This window comes from Engraulis encrasicolus, chromosome 4, assembly GCF_034702125.1.
Source record: "Engraulis encrasicolus isolate BLACKSEA-1 chromosome 4, IST_EnEncr_1.0, whole genome shotgun sequence".
NCBI classification, from domain to species: domain Eukaryota; kingdom Metazoa; phylum Chordata; class Actinopteri; order Clupeiformes; family Engraulidae; genus Engraulis; species Engraulis encrasicolus.
The window spans coordinates 56515385-56540978 of record NC_085860.1 but is presented as its reverse complement, the minus strand read 5'-3'; the positions used below and the strand labels follow the sequence as shown (position 1 = coordinate 56540978).

At 41.5% G+C, this 25594-nt stretch overlaps 2 protein-coding genes across 2 annotated transcripts in view; both read left to right on the top strand.

The window, feature by feature from the left end:
• Positions 1-1084: 1084 nt before the first annotated feature.
• kbtbd4 (kelch repeat and BTB (POZ) domain containing 4) lies at positions 1085-5843 on the top strand. The gene is made up of 4 exons (XM_063196288.1): positions 1085-1956; positions 2241-2382; positions 2819-2925; positions 3877-5843. Exons 1-4 carry the CDS (start codon positions 1495-1497, stop codon positions 4738-4740), a joined length of 1575 nt encoding a protein of 524 aa, XP_063052358.1. The 5' UTR covers positions 1085-1494; the 3' UTR covers positions 4741-5843.
• A 3990-nt stretch (positions 5844-9833) lies between these two features.
• rapsn (receptor-associated protein of the synapse, 43kD) overlaps positions 9834-25594 on the top strand; it is a 31978-nt gene continuing 16217 nt past the window's right edge. Inside the window, exons 1-3 of the mRNA XM_063196287.1 lie at positions 9834-10404; positions 12334-12672; positions 14730-14888. Coding sequence (XP_063052357.1) covers positions 10183-10404; positions 12334-12672; positions 14730-14888 — 720 coding nt within the window. The 5' untranslated portion in view covers positions 9834-10182. The remainder of the gene's footprint in view (positions 10405-12333; positions 12673-14729; positions 14889-25594) is intronic.

Below are 25594 nucleotides of genomic sequence, written 5' to 3'. Positions count from 1 at the left end.
TAACTTAAAGGGACACTGTGAGATTTTTAGTTGTTTATTTCCAGAATTCATGCTATCCATTCACTAATGTTACCTTTTTCATGAATACTTACCACCACCATCAAATTCTAAGTATTCATTATGACTGGAAAAATTGCAGTTTTCATACATGAAAAGGGGGATCTTCTCCATGGTCCGCCATTTTTAATTTCCAAAAATAGCCATTTTTAGCTGCAAAAATGACTCTACTTGGACCATACTAGAAAATATTTGTTTATTACTTAGTAAACTTTCATGTAAAGATCAAATTTTGCAATAGGCAGCCCAGTTTCAATGAGCAGCATAGTTGCAGTACCTTTTTTGACCATTTCCTGCACAGTGTCCCTTTAAGATGTTTTTGATAGATTTTGATGTCAGTGATATACCTGCTAATGCTCCTAATTTCACAAATGACCATTTAGCCCACTGTTCTTTACAACTGGAAGTTTTGAAAGGGGGTGATAAGGTTTCAATGTTTTGCGTAATCATTTGGAACAGTGCATTTTAAATTCATTTATTTGATGATTATTTATTGATCTGTCTGTTAATTTATGCATATTTATTTATTATTTATGCATTTGTTTGTTTGTTGATTAAAAAAACAACAACAAAAAACAACAACATGAAGGTCCATTAAAAAACATTTGATTTGTAGGCCAACTGTAGAGACTGATGCCTTGAAAATTATGATGACTGACTGTCCTTAAAGTAAGCTATGTCTACAAGGAAAATCAGTGAAAATTTTAATTCGCAGAGCTCTTAGTATGGCAGAGGTCGAACTTGCTATGGCACACCCCCAGCGTAGGGGGCACCAGTGACAAAAGTAGCCTACTTTCACACTCAAAGCGTTTTGAAATACTTCCTGGGCGTAGGGAAAACAACTGCTTGACTGAAAATACGTGTAGCACAGCATGGCTAACTGAAATGAGGAATAATTCTAAAAATAAAACGTAACAGTCGGGTGATCCCAGTGATGTAGGCTTAATTATATTTCCAGCTGTTACCGTGAATCTAGAACTTTTGTGCTATAAATTTGCAAACCAATTTTGCAATCATATCCGGGTTGAATGCCGCTCAGTCATCCACACTGTTTATATTCTCATGTATGTTGCCAACATCACCTCTAAGACACGGGATCCAAGGCAATTACTCCTCTTTTTAAACTTGCAGTTGCAATGCTTGTTAGTTATCGCGCAAGTATTTGTTAGATGACTTTAATGAGCTTCGCAGTGAGCGACCTGCAACGAAATCTTGGCCACCATAGCCCTTTCTGTGCTCATTAGTTCTGTGGCGAGGTTTTTGACATCTCGTGTCACGTATTTGTTGATATTCACGACATCGTGCGTGTTTTGAAGTGAATTGATGATGCGACGTAAATGTATCAGACCACATGCATGTCTTTAAACCACATGTGTAACCTGATCTCACTGTGACTATCCACTTTTGTATCGTACAAACCTGGGATTATTTTCAGATATGGAATGTGGCGACGAGGGAGGTCTGAGTGCTGGGGGTTCAGTAGGAGAAGATAACTACTTTCGGGGATATACCTTCACCGATCGCTCTCACTCTAGTCGAGTGGTAAAGAGCATTATGGACTTGTGTTTAGAAGACGGTCTCTTTGCAGATGTCACCGTCTTGGTCGATGGCAAGGAGTTCCAGCTCCATCGGCTGGTTCTGTCGGCGCAGAGCAGTTTTTTTCGGTCCATGTTCACGTCAAATCTGCGAGAGACCCACGATCGCAACATCGAACTGAAAGGCGTCAGTGCACATGTGTTTCAGCTGCTCGTGGACTACATCTATCATGGGACCATAAAGCTCCGAGTGGAGGATCTTCAAGACACTTATGAGATGGCGGATATGTACCAGCTCACCGCTCTGTTTGAAGAGTGCTCGCGCTTTTTGTCGCGCACTGTAGAGGTCAAGAACTGTTTACAGGTGTGTGTGTGTGTGTGTGTGTGTGTGTGTGTGTGTGTGTGTGTGTTCCAACTGAAATGGTTTCATCTGTCAGACACAGTAACTGTTATGTCTGAACTTTTGCCATAAGAATTACAGTGATTGTCGAAATAGAAGTACAGCTTGTAGTACAAGTTTTATGTTCTAATTTATGTTCTGTGGCCCAAGCAGTTTTTCTCCTCATCTGCCTGGCTGGAGAGTGATAAAAGCCCAGCTTGCACAGGTTCTCATCTCTGAGCACATGTTTTGCGATCCTTTCCCTCCAGGTTATGTGGCTTGCTGACAGGCACAGTGATCAGGAGCTCTACACAGCGGCCAAACATTGTGCAAAGATCCACTTGCTTCAGCTCTGTGAAATGGATGAGTTCCTAAACCTCCCCCTGCGCCTTCTCATTGATATAATCAAAGGCAAGTGGGTGACAAGTGGTACTATTGTATTTATTTCATCTGTCTTTAAATTGACACATACACACACCACACACACACACACACACACTACATGTATCTAGGGGCCGGGGGGACAGGTAGGTTGTTATCTACTAGGATTGCTCTCGTTAAGTAGGTACTTGGATCTTAATACTGAAGTTATGAAGTTTTTATACTTGTTGTTTACCTGAATAGTAGTGGTCAGCCAAGGCCTAGTGGCTAGGAAAACCTACACCTACAGTCATGACTGAAGTGCCCTTGAGCAAGGCACCACATTGCTCCAATAACCAATACCCTATCTTTAATGACTGTAAATCACGATGAAGTGTACTGTCACACAATGCAATGTAATGTGGTTGGCAGTTGGTCTTTGGTTGACGCACTTTTGTATTGACACAGCAATATTTATCTGCTTCAGATGGTGTACCGACCTCTCAAAATCCGACAGCTTCCATAGAGGCCTGGATAAACCACAATAAGGTGGAAAGGGAAGAATTTGCCAGTGTTCTGCAGGACAGCCTGAAGGTAACAATCACAACACCATGAGTCTGAGAATTCCCATGATGCCTTGTGCAATCATTATTGTGCCAAAATCTCAGCATTGAATGCATTCGATTTTGTGCCACGTCTACATCCGCATGCAGACAGCAATGCGTTCTGGACTGGGAATGTTGCGTGATGGTTAGAAATCCCGTCCGACTCATCAAATTTCAGTCCAGCTATCAAACTATTGTGGGATCAAAGCGACTGCAGATGCGTCTTGCAACACCTGCCGTTGCTTATCCCCATTGATGTTTGTTGCAAGAGTCTGCTGCTGCATACCGACAAATATATCTAAAGTAGCTACTTGGAAGTTCTATGAAACAGATATTCAAGCACTTTATGTATGTTTTTCACTGCGGGCATCCTATCATTATTCAACAATAATGGTACATTTTATACTATGCATAGTTATTAGGGCTGTAACGATACACTCAACTCACGATTCGGTTCGTATCACGATTTTTGACCTACGGTTCGATACACCCCACGATTTCTGAAATGTATCTCCACTGAAGTTGGGGAAACATTATCAAATCAAATCACAAGGTTGTTTTCTGGACTAATGGGTAATAAAACTTTGAAAGGGCGTATCACGATACTGCCTCCTTGTATCACGATACAGTATTGTGACTCTGTGTATCACGATTTCTCGGTTCGATACAATATCGTTACAGCCCTAATAGTTATACCTCCTTCACTTTACCTTACATTCATTTTATTTTACTGAATCTTATTTCGTTTCTACTTTGTTGTATATAGCTATATTTTCTCTCTCCTAATCCCTTTATAGCTTAATCAAATTGTAAAGCACTTTCTGACTTGTCTTGTCTGTGAAAAGCGCTATAAACATAAAATGTACTTACTTGTTTACAGAGGCAAAACGATCTCTCTTCTTCCTCTCTCTGTCTTCTCCTCCCCTCCCTCCATCTACAGGAGATTGGGGAGAACGTGCACATCTACCTGATTGGCAAAGAGGAGACGCGCACCCATTCGCTGGCGGTGTCGCTGCACTGCGATGAGGAGGACGACATGATCAGCGTCGGCGGTCAGAACAGCCTGTGCCACCAGATCACGGCCGCCTGCAAGCACGGCGGGGACCTGTACGTGGTGGGCGGTTCCATCCCGCGCCGCATGTGGAAGTGCAACATGCACACCATGGACTGGGAGCGCTGCGCCCCGCTGCCCCGCGACCGGTTGCACCACGCCCTGGTGTCCGTCGGCGACCAAGACTCCATCTACTCGCTCGGCGGGAAGTCGCTGCAGGACATCATGTCCAACGGCGTGATCTACTACACCGTGCGGGACAACGTGTGGACCGAGACCAGCCAGCTGGACACGGCCGTGTCTGGCGCCGCAGGGGTTAACCTCGGTGGCACCATCTACCTGCTGGGAGGAGAGGAGAACGACATGGACTTCTTCACCAAGCCCTCGCGCCTCATCCAGTGTTTCGACACGCACACACAGACCTGCCACGCCAAGCCCTACATGTTGCCCTTCGCCGGCCCCATGCACGCCACTGCGCACAAGGACCTGATCTTCGTGGTTGCCGAGGGCGACTCGCTGGTGTGCTACAACCCGCTGCTTGACAGCTTCACGCGACTGCGCTTCCCGGAGGTCTGGAGCTGCGTGCCGTCGCTCTGGAAGGTGGCCAGCTGCAAAGGCTGCATCTACGTCTTCCGGGACAAGTGCAAGAAGGGCGACGCCAACACGCTCAAGTTTAATCCCGCCACCTCGGTAGTGTCCGTCATCAAAGGCATTAAGATCCTCCTCACTAACTGGCAGTTTGTGCTCGCCTAATGCCACAAGTTATTTCACATATATTTTAGGGGTCTCTTGTGCAGAGACTGATTATGATTCCATGGGCCCCTTAGGCCTGACAACAAGAAAGCGCCCCCCCTTGACAAAACCATTCAGGCTATGTTAAGTCTATGTTGTCAGGGGGTAGGGGATTTTCCCCCAGGAAAATGTGAAAATACAGTTGTTCAAGTTAATGCAACTTGAGAAATCAAATATAGATGCTAGAGCTTCAGGGCCCCCTCATCTCTTGGGCCCCTTGGCCTGGGCCCAGTAGGCCCATGCGGTCAGTAATCTGTCCCTGGTCTTGTGATCACTAACCAGCTATTTATTTGGCTCCTTCAGGGGACCAGGCTGCGCGCCTCAATGTTTTGTACATGTATGCGCGGTAGGTGTTGAGGAGGAGGTGTATTTGGGTCATTGATGGTTTTAGGAGCAGATCTCATGGTGAAATAAGCACAGCTAATGTCCATACAATAGTAGCATTAGCTGTGGTCGCACCACCTGACCTCCGCTACTAAATGGCACCTATTTGATGTTTAGCAGCATGTAGTGACCAGTCACTCATGTTCCTCATGTTCAATTGATCACCCAGGACTTACTGTAGGCCTTGCAGTGGTGTTAGCACTCTTGTTGGCTGTTACCAGGTACTGTTGAGGGAACAAAGAATGAAAACATTGATTGCAACATTGGATAGAGATTTAACATTATGGACACTGACTTTTTGGTCACACTTCCCAATGATTCGTTCAGTGTTGGGTTCCAAAATTCTCTCTGAAGCATCTTTTTTATTGAGATCAACAGGGATGTGGAATTCAAGGGATAATGACTGTTCCTGTCTTAGTTTATTCTTGAGTCCCTTAACATGGCTGGGATGTATATTCATAAATGTTATGATTTAAACTGATGTATGAACCCTGAGAGGTCTGTTTACCTTTTCTTGAAAGAGTTTTACAGTAGAAGCAAAACTATTTTCCAACTAAACAAAACAGATATTTTGTCTTTTTTCCTGAAATGTGAGCTAATGTAAATGTTGTACATGTGTTTTGTCCTTATATTTGTAGAGATTATTCTATCAAATAAAAACATATTCATTTATAGTAGAATAATTGCCTTGATTACTACACGTGCAGTATTAGTGTTTTAATTAACAGGAGTGCTAAGTCTGCTGACACTGCTATTACATTTCTATCTGTGTTCGAATATGCATTACCTCCAATGCAGTGACGTACAGACTTCTATTACAGCATAAGCTACCGAAATTGTCCAATTGTCTGGTAACAAGATCAAACCCCAAGCAGAAATTCTGTCCCAGACGTGACATGGAAGGACATTTTTTTGGGCCTGAAATGCTTGCGTCTGGCAAGGCCATGCTAGGTAGAACTGGACAGAAGAATGAAAACTGAGCAACCTAGTGTCAGACATCTATTACATAGGAATACACAGTTTAATCCTTAATTATAGACAAGATTTTCTCAGCGGGAGCTGTACAGCCCCCCAGAAGTCGTTGAGAAGGATACAGCTGAGAGGGGGCAGTGCTTACGGTAGTTGTCTTTGGAGGGCATCATTCTATTTTATTATGAGGTCCAGGCGAGGGGGGGCTGATGATGAAGTCTAGGTGGTGTCCATTCAAAAAAGGTTGAGAACCACTGAATTGACAATATATCAATATATTGTGCATATATATTCATGACCCTCTTTTTAAACTACCAATAATTCATTTGTTTATTCTTACATATTTTGGGCTTTCAGCTGTTTTTTCTTTTTTTTTTTTATCTGGTGACCCTCATTTCCCTCTTGATTATCCCCCATGGCTTACCTAACATCCTATTGATTTTCAATGGGGTTTCATGTCTGGTGAGTTAGAATGCCACCACCAAAGCACAAATGTGGTATGGTAATCTATTGGGTATAATCAAGAGGATAATGAGGGTCACCAGCTCAAAAAAACCCCAACTGACAGCAAAGCATCAAGGTTATTTGGGCTCCCATGAATCCCATACAATGCCTCTGCCATTGACTTCAATGCTAAAGTGCATCATCTCAGTGATTAAGGCAAAGAGATTCCTAACCAAGTATTGAACACGTGCAGTGTAGAAAGTAGCACATTTTGACTGATTTGATGTGAATACAAAATGGTGATCGCAATATTCTTTTTTTTAAATCCTGTATTCATTTCGTTTAGCTGGAAGTACATTTTTGATGGAATTATGGAAATAACGAAACTTTTCCATGATGTTCATTTTTTTTTTTTAAAGGATCGGTATTATGCTTATGGTCATAGAGTGGCAAAATGTTGAACAGTTAGAAAGGGCTGAATACTGCATACTGTATAGCCGGCACTTGACCAATCAACCAGCCAAAAAAACATTGTTTATTGCTACAATTTGTCTAGTTTCTTAGGCTACGGTATATTTTTGTCTCTTTCTCTCAGATAATGGTAGTCTCTGTTTGGTGAAGAATGGTACTACCCCATCAAGGCTTTTGGCTTGCAGGTAACCCCATATAGTTTATGCTGTATGTCTATACTCTATGTCTGTTGGTAACCACACAGACATCACATATAATTCAATGATGCTTGAATGTCAGTAAAAGGCAAACAAGGATTCTCCTGACCGCTTCCATGGGCTAAAAAAAAAACCCTTGCAAAATCTGCCCCGAATGAATATTGTGGAATGAATAGACATGCCATAAGAAAATCTGTCTTGAAGCAACACTAACATGATCACACTGGACCCTGGGAAGATGAAACATATGCAAAGCATGTGTTTAGAAAATGTGCTCATAAATTGACGATGCAAAAAAAGAAAGAGTAAAAAAAAAGAGGATGTTTTACAGATAGTGATTAACACGTGTGAGAAATTCACTGCCAAAAAAGTCCCCACCAAAAAAAGGTCTCACTCTCACACACACACGCACCAATATGATATTGGACTGCCTTTAGCTTCAATTACGGCACACAATCTGCGTTGAATTGTTTCAATACTCTTCTGCCATGTCTGGATTCAGTTCCATTTAGTGTTGCATCAAGTTTTCACCAAGCTCTTGTATTGATTGATTATGGTAGCAGGGCTTGACATTAACTTTTTACCCACCGGCCACTGTGGCTAGTGGTTTTCCCGAGTCACTAGCCATTCAGGTATTACACTAGTCACAGATTTTACATTGTTTTTTTTCTTTATCATGATGGTGTATGTCTAACCTCAGAAGATGAGGTGCTAAAGCAAGATGAGTGTACAGCTTTCTACATGAAAGTATATCAATCAAATAGAAACTGAGTTACTGAGCTTTTTCTTGAACTTAAATACAAACAATTGATACACAAGGGGCAAACAGCAGAATATAAGATACTATGATGTGTATGTCATACCAAGGAATAAGCTGCCAGCCAAGTTGGCTAGTGACACTGAAAGTATTACTAGCCAAAGCCAAGTTTGACCAGCATTTGGCTGGTTGGCCGGTGCCAGTGTCAAGCCCTGTATGGTAGAGTTTGAATGCTGCCCAAAGCTTTCTCCAGCACATCTCAAAGATTCTCAATGAGGTCGAGGTCTGGACTCTGTGGTGGCCAACCCATGTGTAAAAATGTGTCTCGTGCTCTCCAAACCATTCTGATACAATGACTTCCTTATTTACAAACATGTAAAAACATACACATCACATGATCATGCAAAATATGTTAGGCCTAAGTCTTTTTGGGCATCAGCAATCACTGAAACGTTTAGTGTCAGGTTTAGGTCCAACTGCAGTATGTGTTCAAAGAATGAGCACAGCTGTCTAGCTGAATATAGAAAATGAACAGATAATTCCATTCATGTTTTTTTTCCTTTCTTGATGGCACAGGCATCAAGATGACAAAGGTTAGACTTATCAGGCTCAAATGTTAAAAACATGCTTAAGGGAGCACGAAACAATCGTTTTACACATGGACTGGCACTAACCTTGCTAGGCCTGAACATGTACTGTACGATGTAATGTTCAGGTTATTGAATTAAGATGTGTACTAATTAAGATGTGACTGATGTGTAGCTCAGAGGGAAAATGGAGAAATAGAAGGGGATGATAAAATACTGCATTGGATTGCACTGTAATAGTGATGATGATGATGATGATGATGCGTTTTCCTAACCATCATTATACTTAACTGAGCTGTAATCTTTGATATACCATTATTTTAATTCATTGTTTTCCAACACTTAACAGATGACTTGGTTGCATGTACTTGGCTGACAAAAACTAAAAAAAACACACATTTTAGTGGGATTTGAAGATACTATAAATAGCAGAGGCCCAAGTAAATTCCTTGTGTCAACACAGCTCTGAGTTGTGTCGCGACAAAGAGCTGTCGCAAAACCTCAGAGACGTGTGTTTGGAAAGGTAAGCCATCTCATGAATGGCAAGGCAGTAAAAGCTCCTATTTGTATCATTGATGCAGGGTGTGAGGGGGCTAGAGCGAGCGAGAGAGAGAGAGAGAGCATGAAGAGGGCGGGAAGGAGAGAAAAACCCTCTTGCCAGACCCACGATGCCGTCCCATTGATGTGCTTGAAGAAGCTCTGGAGCTGTAACTCAAGTCCCGCAGCATACCAGACTTTGTGGACTATTCTAGGCACCAGTTGCTGACATGGTGGGAGGGGTGGGGGGGGTGGCGGCACCAGGAACTTACAACCTCCGCGAGGAGAGTTCGCCTTGCTCTGCTTCAATGTTGTGAAATAGCTATTGTCTATTTATAGATAAGTCTCTGAAGTATCCACATCCACCCTGTCCGCCTGGACTGGACACATTGTTTTTCTAATGTTCCTCAATTCTGACGCTCACGTTTGTGGATTAACCTGTGATAGTGTTTTTTTCATTGTTGTTTAGAGAGAGGGGGGGAGCCTGGATGGAGTGACTCCTGTTGTGACCTTGGGGACTTTTGAGAGGGTTGAGCTGAGATTCCAGAGGGACACATGGTCCAGAGTGACAGGGCCATCTGCGGCGGCAGAGAGAGCCTGTGTGGGGGAGGGAGGCATGGAGGGGAGGGAAAGGGGGAGAAAGGGGGGGGGGTGTAGCAGGGTCTGAGTGGGTGAGACAGCCACACACCATTCCCCTCTGTTGGGGTGTGGAGCTAGGAGATATTCTGGGACACCGTTGCCAGCAACCTCTCTCCTGTGCGTTCAGGATTCATTTCCCCTACCGCCACTCTGCTCCGCTCCGTGCTGTGCCCCTTGTGTTTTCTCAGAGACCAATAATTCTGACTGGGACTAGGAGCCAGTAGTTGGGAACTATGGTGTTCTGATTGTCAGGGGGAGGACGGGAACCATCCGCGGGTTCCATCACCGTTGTGGTGTTGCGGTGGTGGCCTGCCGGTGGTGCCAAGACTAGGAGAGACGAGACTGAGACTTGGCTGCTGCCCTGCGCTCCCCCTGTGTGTTCTTTCCTGTGAGCAGCACGACTGGCTGGCCTGGGCAGATGCACGCCCTTCTCAGACAGCTCTTAGACATGGGCCAGGAGCAAGCCAAGCAGCAGATTGAGAAGGGGCTGAAACTCTACCAGTCCAACCAGAGGGAAAAGGCCCTGCACGTTTGGACAAAGGTGCTGGAGAAGAACACGGACCCTGGAGGGAAGTTTCGGGTCTTGGGCTGTCTGATCACAGCCCACTCAGAGATGGGCAAGTACAAGGAGATGCTTAAGGTAGGCTCCAGTCAAGTCTTCTTACTAATCTTCCCAGTCAGATTCCAGTGAGTGTCCAGGGGTTTCTTTGGAGGTCCAGTGAAACGCATTATGCAATACACTGAGGGCTTGTACGCTGATACTGGGCTGTGGGAACATAATCTGTGAAGTGTAATCTATGCTCCTCTTGAGTTGTTTGGAAGTGAGGTGACGGCATTTTAAGTGGTGTTAAGTTAATATTCTTACTTTGTTACATTACATTACAGGGAAGAGAATCAAGAGATTTTACTAGTTTGTTTGTTATTGGAAAAAAGACGTCTACTATTGTCAAAGAACCTGAAAATAAAAGTAGAAAAGAAAATACAAGCATGAAATTATGATCCGGCTGTGAGTTTTGACTGTCCTTTTAGAATGGTTGATGTACAAGTTGATGTAGGCCTACATGAACTGTGCCATGTGCCATGAAATTTGCATGGTGAATTGGGAATAAACATAAACATGCTCCTTGAAGTAACTGGTAGCCAAAGCATCTTCAGGAACAAACTATAATTTGTAGCTTCCGTAGGACAGGGGGATATGGAGTCTCTTGCAACCTGATCTGTAACTCTGAGTACGCTGTTGACATACACCTCCTTACTTACAGGAACTCTTCCTCTTTCCAATAGCTGAAGACTTCATTAACAAATTAGCGTGGTTACAATATGTATTGAACAACCTCACTTGTTTAACTAACCTTTCAATGTCAGTGTAATAGTTGCATTTTCTCTCCCCACGTGTCTATTCGTTATGTGTAGTCCTTGATTCAAAAGATGCTGAATTGCATATTTGGCACCCTTTCCTTTGCATTGCAGTGGGTGCACTCTCTCATTAGGACCTGAGCTTGCTAAATGACAGCTAAACACTACAAAAATGTACATACAGTGATGTGAAAAAGTATTTCCCCCCTTACTGATTTTGTTACTTTTTTGCACATTTGTCTCACTTAACCTTTCCAGATCAATCAACAAATGTAAATACTTTACAATTAAAACACAAGTAAACATAAAATGCAAATGTTCTGTGTTAGGTCTGTGTAAGAAAGTAATTCCCCCTTGTTAAATGATGTGGTGGTAAGTGTGATTAGTCATATTATTGTAGACGACTGGGTTATATTTCACAGCTACCCAGGTCTGATTGCTACCAGACCTATCAAATCGAGAGGTAATTTTAACAGAACCTGTTTGACAATGTGTTGTTGGCCATATCAGACAGCCATTATCCATAAAGGAAGAAAGAGTGGCTGTCATATTTAAATTACCCAAGAATACAGTGACGGTGGGTCCAAGAGGTCAGCATAGAGCACAGAACAACATCTTATCAACTCAAGTGAGCCAAAAGCATATTGATAATCCCTAGAAATATTTTGCTCTCTTCAAACAAATCCGTAAGCATAATATCCAGCCATCAGTTTGTGACCACTCATTTGCGCTCATATTTGGAAGCCCTACTACACACTGTGGCTGATTTCAAACAATTCTTCAAGAAGAGTATGCAAAAACAGCATTGTGAAAGCCTGAAGTTGTTGCTGCTGATGGTGGTTCAACCACTTAAAGGTATACTGGGCATTTACTAATACACATGGGGCCATGCAGGTTCAGGTAGCTTCCCCCCTTAAATTGCCTCTTAAAACATTCTTAATACATGTTTTGTGTTTACTTTGAAGTGATATCTGTCAACCATTTAAGGCTTTGATATGAAAAGCTTAAGAATGACAAATATGCAAGAAAATGTAAGAAATCAGTAAGGGGGAAAATACTTTTTCACAGGACTGTATGTTGGGTCCAGTAGCTGCGGGAAAAGTGACTGAAACCACAGAGAACTTAATGTAATCACTTGGCTGCATGTATGCGCACAAACACACACGTGCACACACACGTGCACACACTAACCTACAATCACTTCCTGTTCCAGTATGCACTGGCGCAGATAGACACAGCCAGGGACATGGAAGACCCCGACTACCTGACAGAAGGTTACCTGAATCTGGCTCGCAGCAACGAGAAACTCTGTGACTTCCAGAACACCATCTCCTACTGCAAGACTTGCCTGAACATGCAGGGCACCACGGTCAGCTTGCAGCTCAATGGCCAGGTGTGCCTCAGCATGGGCAACGCATACCTGGGCCTGAGCGTCTTCCAGAAGTCCCTGGAGAGCTACGAGAAGGCGCTGCGCTACGCACACAACAACGACGACAAGATGCTGGAGTGCCGCGTCTGCTGCAGCCTTGGCAGCTTCTATGTGGTACTCAAGGTAAGATATCAATCAATCAATCAATCAATCAATCAATCAATCAAAGTATTTATATAGCACATTATCATACTCAATTTCCATGGGGGAAAAAGCAAATGGATTTCGGTAACACTTTACTTGACGCCGGTGTCATACGTATGACATAACAGTGTCATAACATTGTCATAATACTGTCACGCATGTGTCATAAACATTCTATCCATATCAAAAACATTTTATGACTTTGTCATTAGGTGAAATTCGGTTATGGTAAAGACAGGCCTAACAATGTCGATTTTTCATGACCATAAAACTATGACATTAAAATTATGTTAATGACTTGTTCATGACTGCGTCATGACACTGTTTTGACACTGTTATGTCATACGTATGACAATGGTGTCAAGTAAAGTGTAACCTGGATTTCTTCTTGGAGAACTAAGATGTTTCATTCCTCATCCAACCTCAACAAGTTCCAAGAAGAAATCTACTTTCTTACAGCAACACCCTTCTGCATATGAACTAGTTTGTTTCCTTGATTATGGTTGGCTGAAATTTGTCATGATCAAGTCTGGCCTCACAGGTTTTTCTCATATAATCCATTACAAATTTCAATATTACTTGTCTGCACTAGTAGTGTCACGGTAACCGATATACCGTTAAACTGTAAGAATGTGTTGCGTCTTGCAGCCCAACTTCAAAACTTGAATCATGGTAGATTACTGAACCATTTAATTTGTCTACATTTTGGTCACAATTACTGAAAGTAAATTTTCATACTGCAACCTCCCTACTTTGCACCCTTCCTCCTCATTATATTAAATTTTGGCAACTGGTTTTATCCCAAGCGACTTATAAGGACGTATGTCGAGGACATAATCATAGCATACGTATAACATTTGCAGATACAAAGTGCAGAGGAAATATGCAGGACAATAAATGTACTGTATATGTCAAGTAGGGTTAGACCTACTGTTTTTTTATGTGAAGTATCCTAGATTAGCGCATGGTTAAGTAGAGTACACACTCACCCAAACACACAACAAACTGTAGAGTCTCCCCACTGTACTGTAGGATCTGATGACGCCATCAACACCCGCATGATTCATAACCTCTCACATAATTTATTCTTCTTACACAAGATAGCGTAGTTATCATTGTTGTACTTCTGCACAAATGTTGTCTTTCATCCTGATGTTTTGTCATTCACGTTTTGTCGTAAAACACCTATGAACCACTTGCTTTAAAACCATCTTGTGTTGTGAAGAGTTGTGAGACGAATTTACTATGGCCTTTTAGTCTCTGACAAGAGATTAGCCTGCTCTTGTACCCCACACACTGTCATGACAAAATAATCTAAATTTAGCGTCCCTTTGGAAACACAAATCGTATGGGTGGCTGCATACTTCTTGAACGTATCATGGTATGCACACTCACACGTCCATTCTATGTTACAAAAAAGTTAAACTTGTAACACAAATTGCTAGCATGTCAGATGTAGTGGGCCCAACGCAGATGACTAGGCCTGATATAGACTTTTGTACTCACCTTGACATCGTAGACTTGTAGACGTTAATCCCTAGGCCTCTTTGGATGAGTCGGGGTGTTTGGTCTGACCAAGGAAGGCACGCATAGAATGTCCTCATATGTCATACAAACCCATGACGAAATATAGACTATACTCTGTCCTTGCCTAGTTTTACAACTGTCCATGTGAGTCAGGGCAAATAGAATAACATCATCAGTTGACTATTTGTTGTATTATTAAAGTCAAACATTGGTTGAATGGGTTGAATTCATTCACTGGAGTCATTCTCATGGCATGTTTGGCCCATCTGAAAAATGTTCAAACTAAAAAGGGATACAATTTAAGTTAATCCCTCTTGATCTATGGGAGGCAGATGGCTGCGAGATCTATTGTCTTGCTGTATTACTTCCCTCGCTCTGCCTGTCCGCCTGCCCCCTTTTCTATGTCTACCTCTCCTGTTGTTTGACACCCCCGCCCCTCTTCTGTGTCTCTGTCTCTGCCCCTCTTTTTCTCTCTGTCTTTCTATTTCCATTTCTCTATTCCCATGTAGGATTACGAAAAGGCTCTTTTCTTTCCTTGCAAAGCAGCAGAACTTGTGAACGACTACGGCAAGGGCTGGAGTCTAAAGTATCGGGCCATGAGCCAGTACCACATGTCTGTGGCCTACCGGAAGCTGGACCGTCTGCCCGACGCCATGGAATGCTGTGAGGTAAGGCCTGGCAGTCTTACTGTTTACCCATAGCTGGATTGTCCATAAGGCATACAGAGCATTTGCCCGGTGGACTGTTGAGGATTTTGGCCTGGTCCTCCCCTCAATGTAGTGGTATCAGTCCTCATGCCACTACAGCTGATCTGCCAGAGTCTCATTTAAATATCAATTTTGTCTGTTGTGGTCAAAATAGCTCGTAATAGATGACTAAACATGTTGCCACAGGCCTCATTTTCTCTCTCAATGCCTGGCAGACCGATCTTGGCCAAAAGTGCCCGGCCTGATTTTTGTCCCAGTCCAGCACTGTGTTGACCCCAGCATGTGACTCCAATTCAGACCTACAAAACAGCACGTGGGCCTTTCTCAAGGGGCCATTAGACAGATCATGACAGAAAGTAAGGATCACTCTATTTGGACTGGGTGTTAATGCAAGTCAGAAATAGATAGATTATCACTGTATTTTGTTCAGTTAGAATAGCTATTTTCGTCACTATGTTTCTATGTTCATCATGGTGGCGTCGGTAGTGTCAACGGTGCTTTTCTGTATCAGATCCAGCATTTGAATTTGAGCTTTATTAAGTATAATCACATACACAAGGAATTTGTCTGCAGTCCTCAGTAGATTTCTCTAAAAAAATGCAAAAATATAAAAAAAAATAACGATGATGGCAAAAAGCAGTGCAAAAAGAAATTGCTCAAGGTGCTTGTAAAGTTTGTGTGGGTTGAGTTGAGCTCATGGTCAGGTAGTGATAAACTTATCTGCTGTTCAGGAGTGCGTTGCAATATGCGACCTTCCCTCCTCCACTTGCCTCCTCCACTTGCTTCTCTCCTCGTACCAGGAAGTAATATGTCATGATGACATCACTGACAACAGCATTATATTTCAATATCTTGCAAAAGCTCAATTGTAGAGTCTTTTTCTCATTTGCAATTGGGATGGTGAATGAAAAACAGTCCCTCAAAAGTTGTTGTGGCAAGCTTGACAGCTGGGAAACTTTATCGTTTTCACCACGGAGGAGGGGCCAGGAGGCGGGATGAGGAGACAAGCGCAAGTGGAAGAGGCAAGGTCGCATATTGCAACGCACACCAGGAGAGTGATGGCAGAGGGAAAGACACTGTTTTTGTGTCTGGAAGTTGTGCAGCTGGTGCCTGGTGTGCAGGGATCTGCAGCGCCTGCCAGAGGGGAGGAGGAGGAAGAGAATGCCAGTGATGCTAGTGCCGGTGGGTAGTACGAATAGCAAGGACAGATGCCATGTTGGCAGTGCTCTCGTCATTTCATTTCATTGTTGGCAGTCATTTCTTTGGTGCAGTGATGCCAGCACTTGTGTTCAGTGTGATTAAATACGAAGTTCATGGTTTTGCTGTAGTCCTTTATTGTACGCTTTACCTGAGGCACGCTGTAAGTCATTGAAAGGTTAATTGCCATAGTACTAGGCTACTTTACTATGACAACACAGAGCCTTTAGTAATGCACTACGACTCCGTCATTGCCAATCTTTTACAACTGATAATACACATTTGGAGATCTGTGCCACTGTGGAGCAATGCCCTGCAGGTTGTGTGGGAGTGTGGTTGCCTTGCCTGCATGTGGCTATGGGAGCCTTTTAAATAGGTCTTGGCTCTTAGTGGTCAGAGAGAGAGAGAGAGAAAGAGAGAGTAAAGGAGGGACTTTAAGGCAACTGAATGAAAGCTGAAATTTCGCACTGTTGATTGTGCATGGTACAGATGACAAAATAATGGTACAAATACAATAATTCATACATAACTCTGCCCAAGGGTTTCCTGAGACAGCCCTGGGCTAGTCACATACACTTTGTGGTTAGTTGCCTATTGCACGGAGCATAATAATACAGGGGTATATGTACATTGCAAACATGAAGGTCAAACTATTTTGGGGGGGGGGGGGGGGTACATTGATTAGTCTGGAAAATGCCCCCATGAGAGGTTGGGGCTGCAGCCTGATGTAAAAACACAGGAAAAACACATAGAGTAAGAGACATCTGTTTAGTCTGTGTGAAGAGTCGAGAAATGTATTTGACTGATTTGTTAAGTTGGTCATTGAAATGTTTACAGTGAACATGACATTGTTTTTAAAATTGGTAGCATTTGAATCTAACATTTCCTTTTTTGTATCTAACACATAGAACCCCAGAGCTGATTTTTGTGAAACTGGCCCCAATATTGTGAGAAAAACAGACTAAGAAAGTCTTACTTCAGAGCATAGCACTTGCTTTACTGGACATTCTTGTTTTAATATTTCATTATCTCTTAATTCATACCCACACAATTATTGTTTTCCATGGTGTTGTATAATATGTGAAGACAGAGAAGAGCTCTCAAACAACATCAAAATGATCTGTGTGACTTAAAGGTGCACTGTGTAATATTTTTAGTAGTTCATTCACAAATGTTATCTTCTAAGAAATACTTGCCTACACCATTAAATTAATTCAAAGTATTATGACTGGGAAAACTGCATTTACATGATTGCATTTAATTGCATTTAATTTTTTGCTGCAAAACTTACCGTCCTTGGTCATATTAGTAAATATTGGTTTATTATTTATTAATATTCATGAAAAGATCAAATTTGGCAATAGGCAGCACAGTTTCAATGAGCAGCATAGTTGCAATACCTACTCTGGCCACAATTTTACACAGTGCACCTTTAAATTGACGGACACAATAATGAAAGAATGTATTGTGTCCTATCCTTTATAGACTGGGACCAGAATTCAAAAAAGGGCTTATTTAAGGAGCTCAAGGCATTTGTGAGACAAAGTCGGCAAATAGTCTTCTTTTGTCAATTTGGGTGTGCTGAATTCAAATCTGCCATATGCCGAGCTCTATCTGGCCGCTATTGACCCCTAGGGGTCATTGAACTTTAACTAAGGGGCTCATTTTTGATGGAACAATGCTGCTTTTGCTCTGCAGTGCGCATGCACACTTTGCCATTTCAATGCATACTGGTCAGATTTTAACCAGAATGCAGTGAAATGACAAGGTTTGCATGCACGCTGCAGAGTAAAAGCAGCACTGGTCCATCACGAACAAGCCCAAGGATACTAACTAGCAGACATGCTAGCAATGCTAACATGTTAATATGCTAATTTGCCATAAATATTACATTTGTCACTGTGATTTCATTTTCACTTTGTTAGAAAAATATTAGCATGCCTGCTAACTACTATGCTAATCATGCTAACAATGCTACGTATGCTGAATATGCTAAAAAAGTGTTAGCAATGTTAAATGTTGGTAAATTATACTGTCAGGAGTAAGACTGAGGGGGTGCTATGGCGCAGCACGGTAAGACACTGTAGCTGACCATACGCGGCAGACCCGGGTTTGAGTCAGTTCTGGGTCATTTACCAACCCCACCCTGGCTCTCTCCCACTTACTTCTTGTCATCTCTTAAACAACCCTGTCTAAATAAAGGTCCCAAAAAGCCCCAAAAACATTTTAAAGGGCCTAGTTACTCAACCACCATTTATCCATGTATGTATTGCCCTTCCTTGTGTGTGTGTGTGCGCGCGCGTGCGTGCGTGCGTGCGTGCGTGTGTGTGTGTGTGTGTGTGTGTGTGTGTGTGTGTGTGTGTGTGTGTGTGTGTGTGTGTGTGTGTGTGTGTGTCTTTGTGTGTGGTAATCTAGTGCACTGGACACTGCACAATCTTTAAGGCCACCAGAATCCATACGAGCTACTGCGCGGCCTTTTTTTACAGAACACTTTGAAACTTGTTGACTGGCTTGAGTTCTTTATTCTGTAGCCTATTTGTGTATGCTGCTGAATATCTCAATCTCAATTAAGTCACTCTATTATTTGTATACCCTGGCTATTGCAAAGCAGGTAGCTGTGAAAAAGCTGCCATGGTTTCAGTGTTGTCAGTGGGTGTGCTTTATCTCTGTCTATTGAATACCTTTGTTGGCTGGTCATTCTGTCAAAACACTCTTTCCTCTATCCTACAGAAGCCAGTGGCAGGCTATATGACTGAATTTGTGTGCTTTTAAACCTGATCCGTCATTATTGCTATTTGCATTTGTGCTAAAGATTATTTAAAATTGTGGAATCCGAGAGACATTCCATCACACTTGGATCCTAACATACACTCTTTTTGGTTTCCATGCGTGTAAATATCCTATAGATGACCTCAATGACATGAGGTCAAACTGAGAACACCCTACACTACACCTGCATCTTAAATGATGATTAATACAGAGTCAGGAGCCAACACAATTCATGTTTTTACAAGAATGCTGCTAAGTGCATAGGACAACAGGCCATGTTTGATTACCTTGAAGTAATAATGATGTAATAATCACTAACTAATAATAACAGCCTGTTTTGCGAGGTAAACATGAGTTTAGCATTCCAATATTAACCAAACAAATACATTTGTCAATTGAAATCATCACTTAGCTTAAAATTAATAAATGAAATGCTTAAAAACCTGATTAACTGTCCTCAGTTGGTACGCTTTCAGGGTCAAAGTTCAATGACCTCTAGAGGTCAACAGAGGCCAGATACAGCTCAGCATATGGCAGATTTGAATTCAGCACACCCAAATTGACAAAAGAAGACTACGTATATACCGAATTTGTCTCTCAAATGCCTTCGGGTGTCACAATTCAGGATTTTGGTCCCAGTCTATTATTAAAACTTTCTTAATTTTCTTGCGAACACAGTTCTCGGTTTCTACCTTGCCACTATGAATTGAATTGTGAGAGGGCAGCATAATGATGTAGCCCAGACTCAAAGTATTGTTGTTCATCTTGCATAGCAGTTAAGGGTTCAGACTTGCAGGTTCGAAACCTGATACTGTTACAAGAGATTGTATACAGAGATACGCCAACGTGCTATGGGTGTCAAACGTCCGGTCTGCTTAAGGGGGCGTGTGTGGCATCCGTTTGACTGGCACCTCTCTCTTCTCTAGTCTCTCTGCTGACGTCGTGTGGGTGGGTGAAGTGTCCAGTGTGACCAATACTCTCCTCCATCCTCCTTCATGGGATTGGAGACTTATCCCCTGGTGCCATTATCATGGCTGCACCCTTTTCACATGTGTGAAATACAGTGTTTTTTTGTTGCTGTTGTTGCATGCATTGTATGCTGTGAAGCTCAGTGTGTTATCACAGTGACTAACTGAGCTGACTTTCACTTTCATCATTGTGGAAAGCAACGATTGTGTGTTGTGTGCCATGTGGGTGTGTGATATCCAATGACTGCTATCACAGAAGTGTTGCCCACAACATTTAATTACAGTACATTAATGATAGCTTCATGCTTTCTTTTGGTTCCTGTGGTTGACCTCAACAAAAGGTTGTGTTAAGTTATTTTGAGGTGACAGAAAAGTTGTGTTAAGTGCAGCACATTTGATCTTGGACGCGCAGCACATATCAAGTTATCCAATGGCCTTATACGGGAAAAATGGTTGGATTTACACACTTAGTTCAATAGTGGACACAAATGCTTTGCTTTGGCTGCAAATGCTTTGCTTTGGATCCTTATTTTCCAATATGGGAATAAAAAGAGGCCTATGTGTATGGTTGCAAGGTGAAATGAAATGTCGCATTCACGTGTATCTTAAAGGGTTAGTTCAATATTCTGTTTTTATAGCTTGTGATGAAATACATTCAGATTGAGGTTGAAATTTGGACAAATGCTGCTGATCCAAGAAATTGTAGTTACTGTGATTTGTTCCTGTGCATCAGGTGGTAGTGGTGGATATAGGATATAGCATATAGAATATCTTTTAGAATATCTGTTATTTGTTATAAAGGAGAGATGCTGAGCGCTCTTCTTTGTTACCGCAGAGATACACCAGCGGCGACGCGACTCAAGCGACAGAGTGTAGCAGCAAGAGATACGAGAGACTGAGGAGACTAGAGTATGTCCGTACAGGCGGAAGGCAAAGCATTCAAGCATTCCCATTGGCTGTGGTTACTGACCTCTATACAGTCATTGGCTGTCGCGGCTTGTCGCCGAACCGCGTCATAAAAAGTTGAAAAGATTTCAATTTCAAATTGTCGCGCTCGGCGCGCAAATCGCTGTAGTCTCCAGAGTCGCTTTTGTCTCTCGACTCAATACAAAGTCAATTACTTCCGTCGCTCGACTCGCTCAGATCGCCGCTGGTGTATCTCTGCGGTTAGACAGTATACTCGATGCTGGTGTTCTTGAAGTTAAACGACAAAGTCCATTCTTCAAAACTTGTTGGCCGTTAGGCCTACTTCAGGCGACTCTTGCATAGACCTGATGAAGACCCTGTGTGGTTGAAACCGGTTGGCGTTTTTAGTTATGTACCCCAGTTCAAATAAAGGGTTTTTAAATTACAAAACACCATATTACTCCTTGTCTCTATGCAAGAGTCGCCTGAAGTAGGCCTAATGGCCAACAAGATCTGTTATTTGTTACTGTAAAGTACAACGAAATTATACAGTCCTTTGGTAAAACAATTAATAATAATAATAATAATAATAAATTTTATTTTTGAGCGCCTTTCAAGATACCCAAGGACACTTTACAATCAAAACAAATACATAACAGTAGGGAAAGTAAAACAAAGCTTCAGTGAATTAACAATAGGAGAGTAATTAAAATGCAAAAATAAAATAGAAATAAAAGTACAATAAAGTTAATGTTTTCAAGTAAGAAAAGAAGTAGAATGCATTTGAAAATAAAATAAAATGAGGGGAAAAAAAATAATAATATGTAAAATTAAAAATAAACTGATGATTAAAATAAAGTGGAAGTGCCTGTCAATGAAGAGGAAAAGCAGAAATGAAAAGGTGTGTCTTTAGCTTGGATTTAAAAGTAGATAGTGTGGAACACTGACGAAGAGACAGTGGGAGTGAATTCCAAAGTTTGGGGCCAACAACACTAAATGCCCTGTCGCCCATGGTGCGCAGGTGTGTGGAGGGAAATAAAGGGCACTGTGTAATATCTTTAGCAGTTTCTTTCCAGAATTCATGCCACCCATTCACAAATCTTACCTTTTTCACGAATACTTACCACCACCATGAAATTCTAAGTATTCATTATGACTGGGAAAATAGCACTTTTCATACATCTTCTCCTTGTTCTCCATTTTGATTTTCCATAAATACTCATTTTTATCTGCAAAACTTACTCTACTTTGGTCATACTAGTAAATATTAGTATATTATTTAGTAAATATTCATGAAAATATCAAATTTGGCAGTAGGCAACACAGTTTCAATGATTGTAGTTACATAGTTCATACCTACTCTGCAGGCTTGTGCAAAATTCAGAATTTCTGAATTTAATTCAATTCAGGAAGTGGAATTGAATTTGAATTGAATTGACTCCACCCCTACAGGATGTTGAATTGAATTGAATTGGAATTACAGGAAATGGAATTCAAAACGGAATTGAAACCAGGGGGTGTTCACTCACGGAACTAGCTACTAGCCACAACTGGCTAACCCTAACCACGGGCCAGTGCAAAATGAATGGGTGTCAATGGAGTTTTCTACCATTATAATTTTTGTGATTTTTTATATTTTTTTGTCCTGAAATATTACTATTAAGTTCGAAGCTAGAAATAATAAGACCCCATTTGAGTAGCGTTTCGATTATTTTGCGCCACTAGATTATTATATACTGGGTCACAAAGCCCAATTTTTATGGGGCCAAACCCATAAACATTAGCGCGATGCTAGCGAGTACAGGTTGAAATCTTCTAACCTGCTGTAAAACTACACACCTGAACGATTTGTCAATACAGCCTATTGTTAAACAACAGTCATAGTGCTTACCAGGAATGTTTTGTTGATGATATTTGTGACTGGAAATCGCAGTAGCAATGTATTTAGCATGGGTTCCCCTTTCCATTCCATACATTTTCCCACATGAAGGACTGGCCTACGCTCGTTACTGCAGTATGCATGCAAAGCTAACTGGCTACAATAGGAACCAATGAGACTGAGCCTTCTCCCTGTTAGAGATTCTCTGTTGAAACTCATTGCAATTCAGGAAGTGGACTTGAAACTCACTGCAATTCAGGAAGTGGAATTGAAATGAATTTTCTATGACAGGAAATGGAATTGAAACTCATTGCAATTCAGAGAAAGTTATCCTAACCACCTGTCAATGAGATTGTGATACTTTATAATGTGCTCTCTGAGAAATAATCATGATTATATCACAGGGATGGGAATCACATACCAAATACCCAATATTACAATGTGTTAAAAAAGACCCAACATACACAACCATAATTGTATGAAAACACAGCTTTGTGTCTTCAAAATACTTGTAATAAGATATTAAAAATTGCATAATAGCATACCTAAATCATGCCTGAAGCACAGCTAGGAAGCAGCCCAACAGGTCACCTAAGCGGGCAGTTGTGCTGATGTACTAGTAATCTTACATCTTGCAGTGTCGGGAATAGACACAAACTGATTACAGTTTTTCTCAATTGGTTATGTACATTTCTCACAACAGAATAATCATTCTCAAAACGTTTTGTTCAATTGTAACTTCCTGGTGTTAGCTGTGCACATGATAAAATCAGTTTTTCATAGTTTTCAGCATATAGCAAATGCTTTCGTCCACCATGCAATGGTTGTGTACAATTCTCAGCTTTTCTGTACGTTCTCAATTGCTTTTGTCATATCCCTCAAAAAGCTTTGTCACTGAATACACAAAACTATCTCACCCCCCAAAACATGTAGGTCCTAGGTCATAGTTATACTAGTATAATATATATCTTGCCATGCAAAATGATTTACTAAGCTGTCATAATGCATCGAGCACTGTATATTTTCCATTGAATTTCTGTCTATAAATACGATCTGAATTGGTAAATTGCTCGCAGGTAAGTATTGACTGTCTCTAATCAAAGGCAGTAAAAAGGAATCAAATTTCAAAGAGAAAACAGGCATGTAATTCAACAATAGGCACTGTACTGCATTCCATTACTCTATGCCTTATGTGCCCTGTATAATTATGCTCCAAGCAAAATTATAAAATTCCCCTAGAATTTCCCAAGCGAGTAAGTGCACTTTATAATATCAGTGCATTGTTTTAAATTTATTTTGCTTTACAGTTCCATATTTTTATTCACATGGGCCTGCAAAACAAGTACTAAAAAGGGGTGGTAGGGCGCATTTTGACACCTCAACCAGAGTTGGCTTTTTTCTATTTTGCAATGAGATGTCTGTCAATAAATAGGTCATACTCTAAATGTAAATCTAGTCCAGTCTTAGCTGATCAGTGTTACATAAAGTTGAATTTACAACATCTCCCATCAAATCTAAACAAAATTTCGCTTCAGATAAGATCCTCAAGAGTGTACTAGTCAATTGACAACATGACAGATCGATTTGACTTGCTTGTCCATACACTATGACACAATGACTAACCATTCTGCTGGCACTGACACGTTCATTGACAGAAAAACTTGGTTTTGAAAGACAAACTGGATTTTGAGCAAGAGACACGGCTTTGCAGGTCATCCACAGCGTTTTGCCATTTGTTAAAGTTGTTTTGAGAATGAATATTATGTTTTGCAAATTGCGAGAGAGATTCGAGAAATGTACAAAACCAATTGAGAAATACTGTAATATACAGCACCATCTAGTGTTCCTATTTTTCATTACTTTGAGTTTCTTTGAATTTAATCTACACCACCACCTGGTGTTCATATTATGCCATTACATTGAATTTCTTTGAATTTCAAAGAATTTAAATTCCCTTTCCTGCAATTCACATTCGAATTGCAATTCCATTTCCTGTTTGGAATTTCAATTCAATTCATATTGAAATTCAAGAATTGAATTGGAATTTTGGGGTCATTCCCAACTCAATTCAGAATTTCGTACAAGCCTGCTACTCTGCCCACCATCCTACACCGTGCACGTTTAACACAGAAACCTCACCCACCCACCCACACATCCATGTACCCCAACCACACACGTTTATCCACACATTCAAGTACATACAAATATCACACACCCACCCACACATATCACAGCCATCCACATTCATAAAGTCTTTTAGACTTTATTACTGACAGGGCAGTTGAAGAGAGAGACAGGAAACGTTTGGGAGAGAGAGACGTGGAAGGGTCAGCTAAGGGCAGGCCAGATATGAACCTGGGTTGGCCAAGTAGCAGACGAGTGCTTAACCGTTAAGCCACAGTAGAGTGGGGTAACAACAAACTTACAGTATAATTGGGGCCTTGTCTAGTTAGTGCATTGAGACGTTAATGGTGGATGTTAATTTACAGTGCTTACGTGTGTGCTGATAAAGTAAGGGATGTTACTGGCACTGGTGTCATGGTCAGCTGTTATATGTTACTGGCAGCAGTGTTTGTCAGTGGAGGTGGCGATGATGAAATAAAAGCAATCATTTTCCATTTGTGGACATGTGCTTATTTTACACCTCCCCTTGCATTAAATAACTGAGCTTTTTCCTTTCAAAGATTCGAAAAGCTTTATTGTTATTATAACATGTTACCATGATACAAAATTGTCTTTGATTGAAGGCTGTGTGTGTGTGCGTGCCGCGCGCGTGTGCGTGCGAGTCATTTGATAGATGGATTTTCTGTATGTTTTTGCATTGTCTTTCTGAAAGATTAAGTTCCTTTCATCTTCAACTTTCTAACAGGGCGCTGAAGGCTTTGTGCCACTAACACTACCACAGTGGAACTGTTCATAATTTCCCCCTCCCTGACTAAGACCACAGT

Coding starts and splice junctions, on each gene's coding strand:
- kbtbd4 (XM_063196288.1), top strand. CDS start 1,495: ATGGAATGTGGCGACGAGGGAGGTCTGAGTGCTGGGGGTTCAGTAGGA. Junction 2,383..2,818: donor TCTCATTGATATAATCAAAG/GCAAGTGGGTGA, acceptor TATCTGCTTCAG/ATGGTGTACCGACCTCTCAA. Junction 2,926..3,876: donor TTCTGCAGGACAGCCTGAAG/GTAACAATCACA, acceptor CTCCATCTACAG/GAGATTGGGGAGAACGTGCA.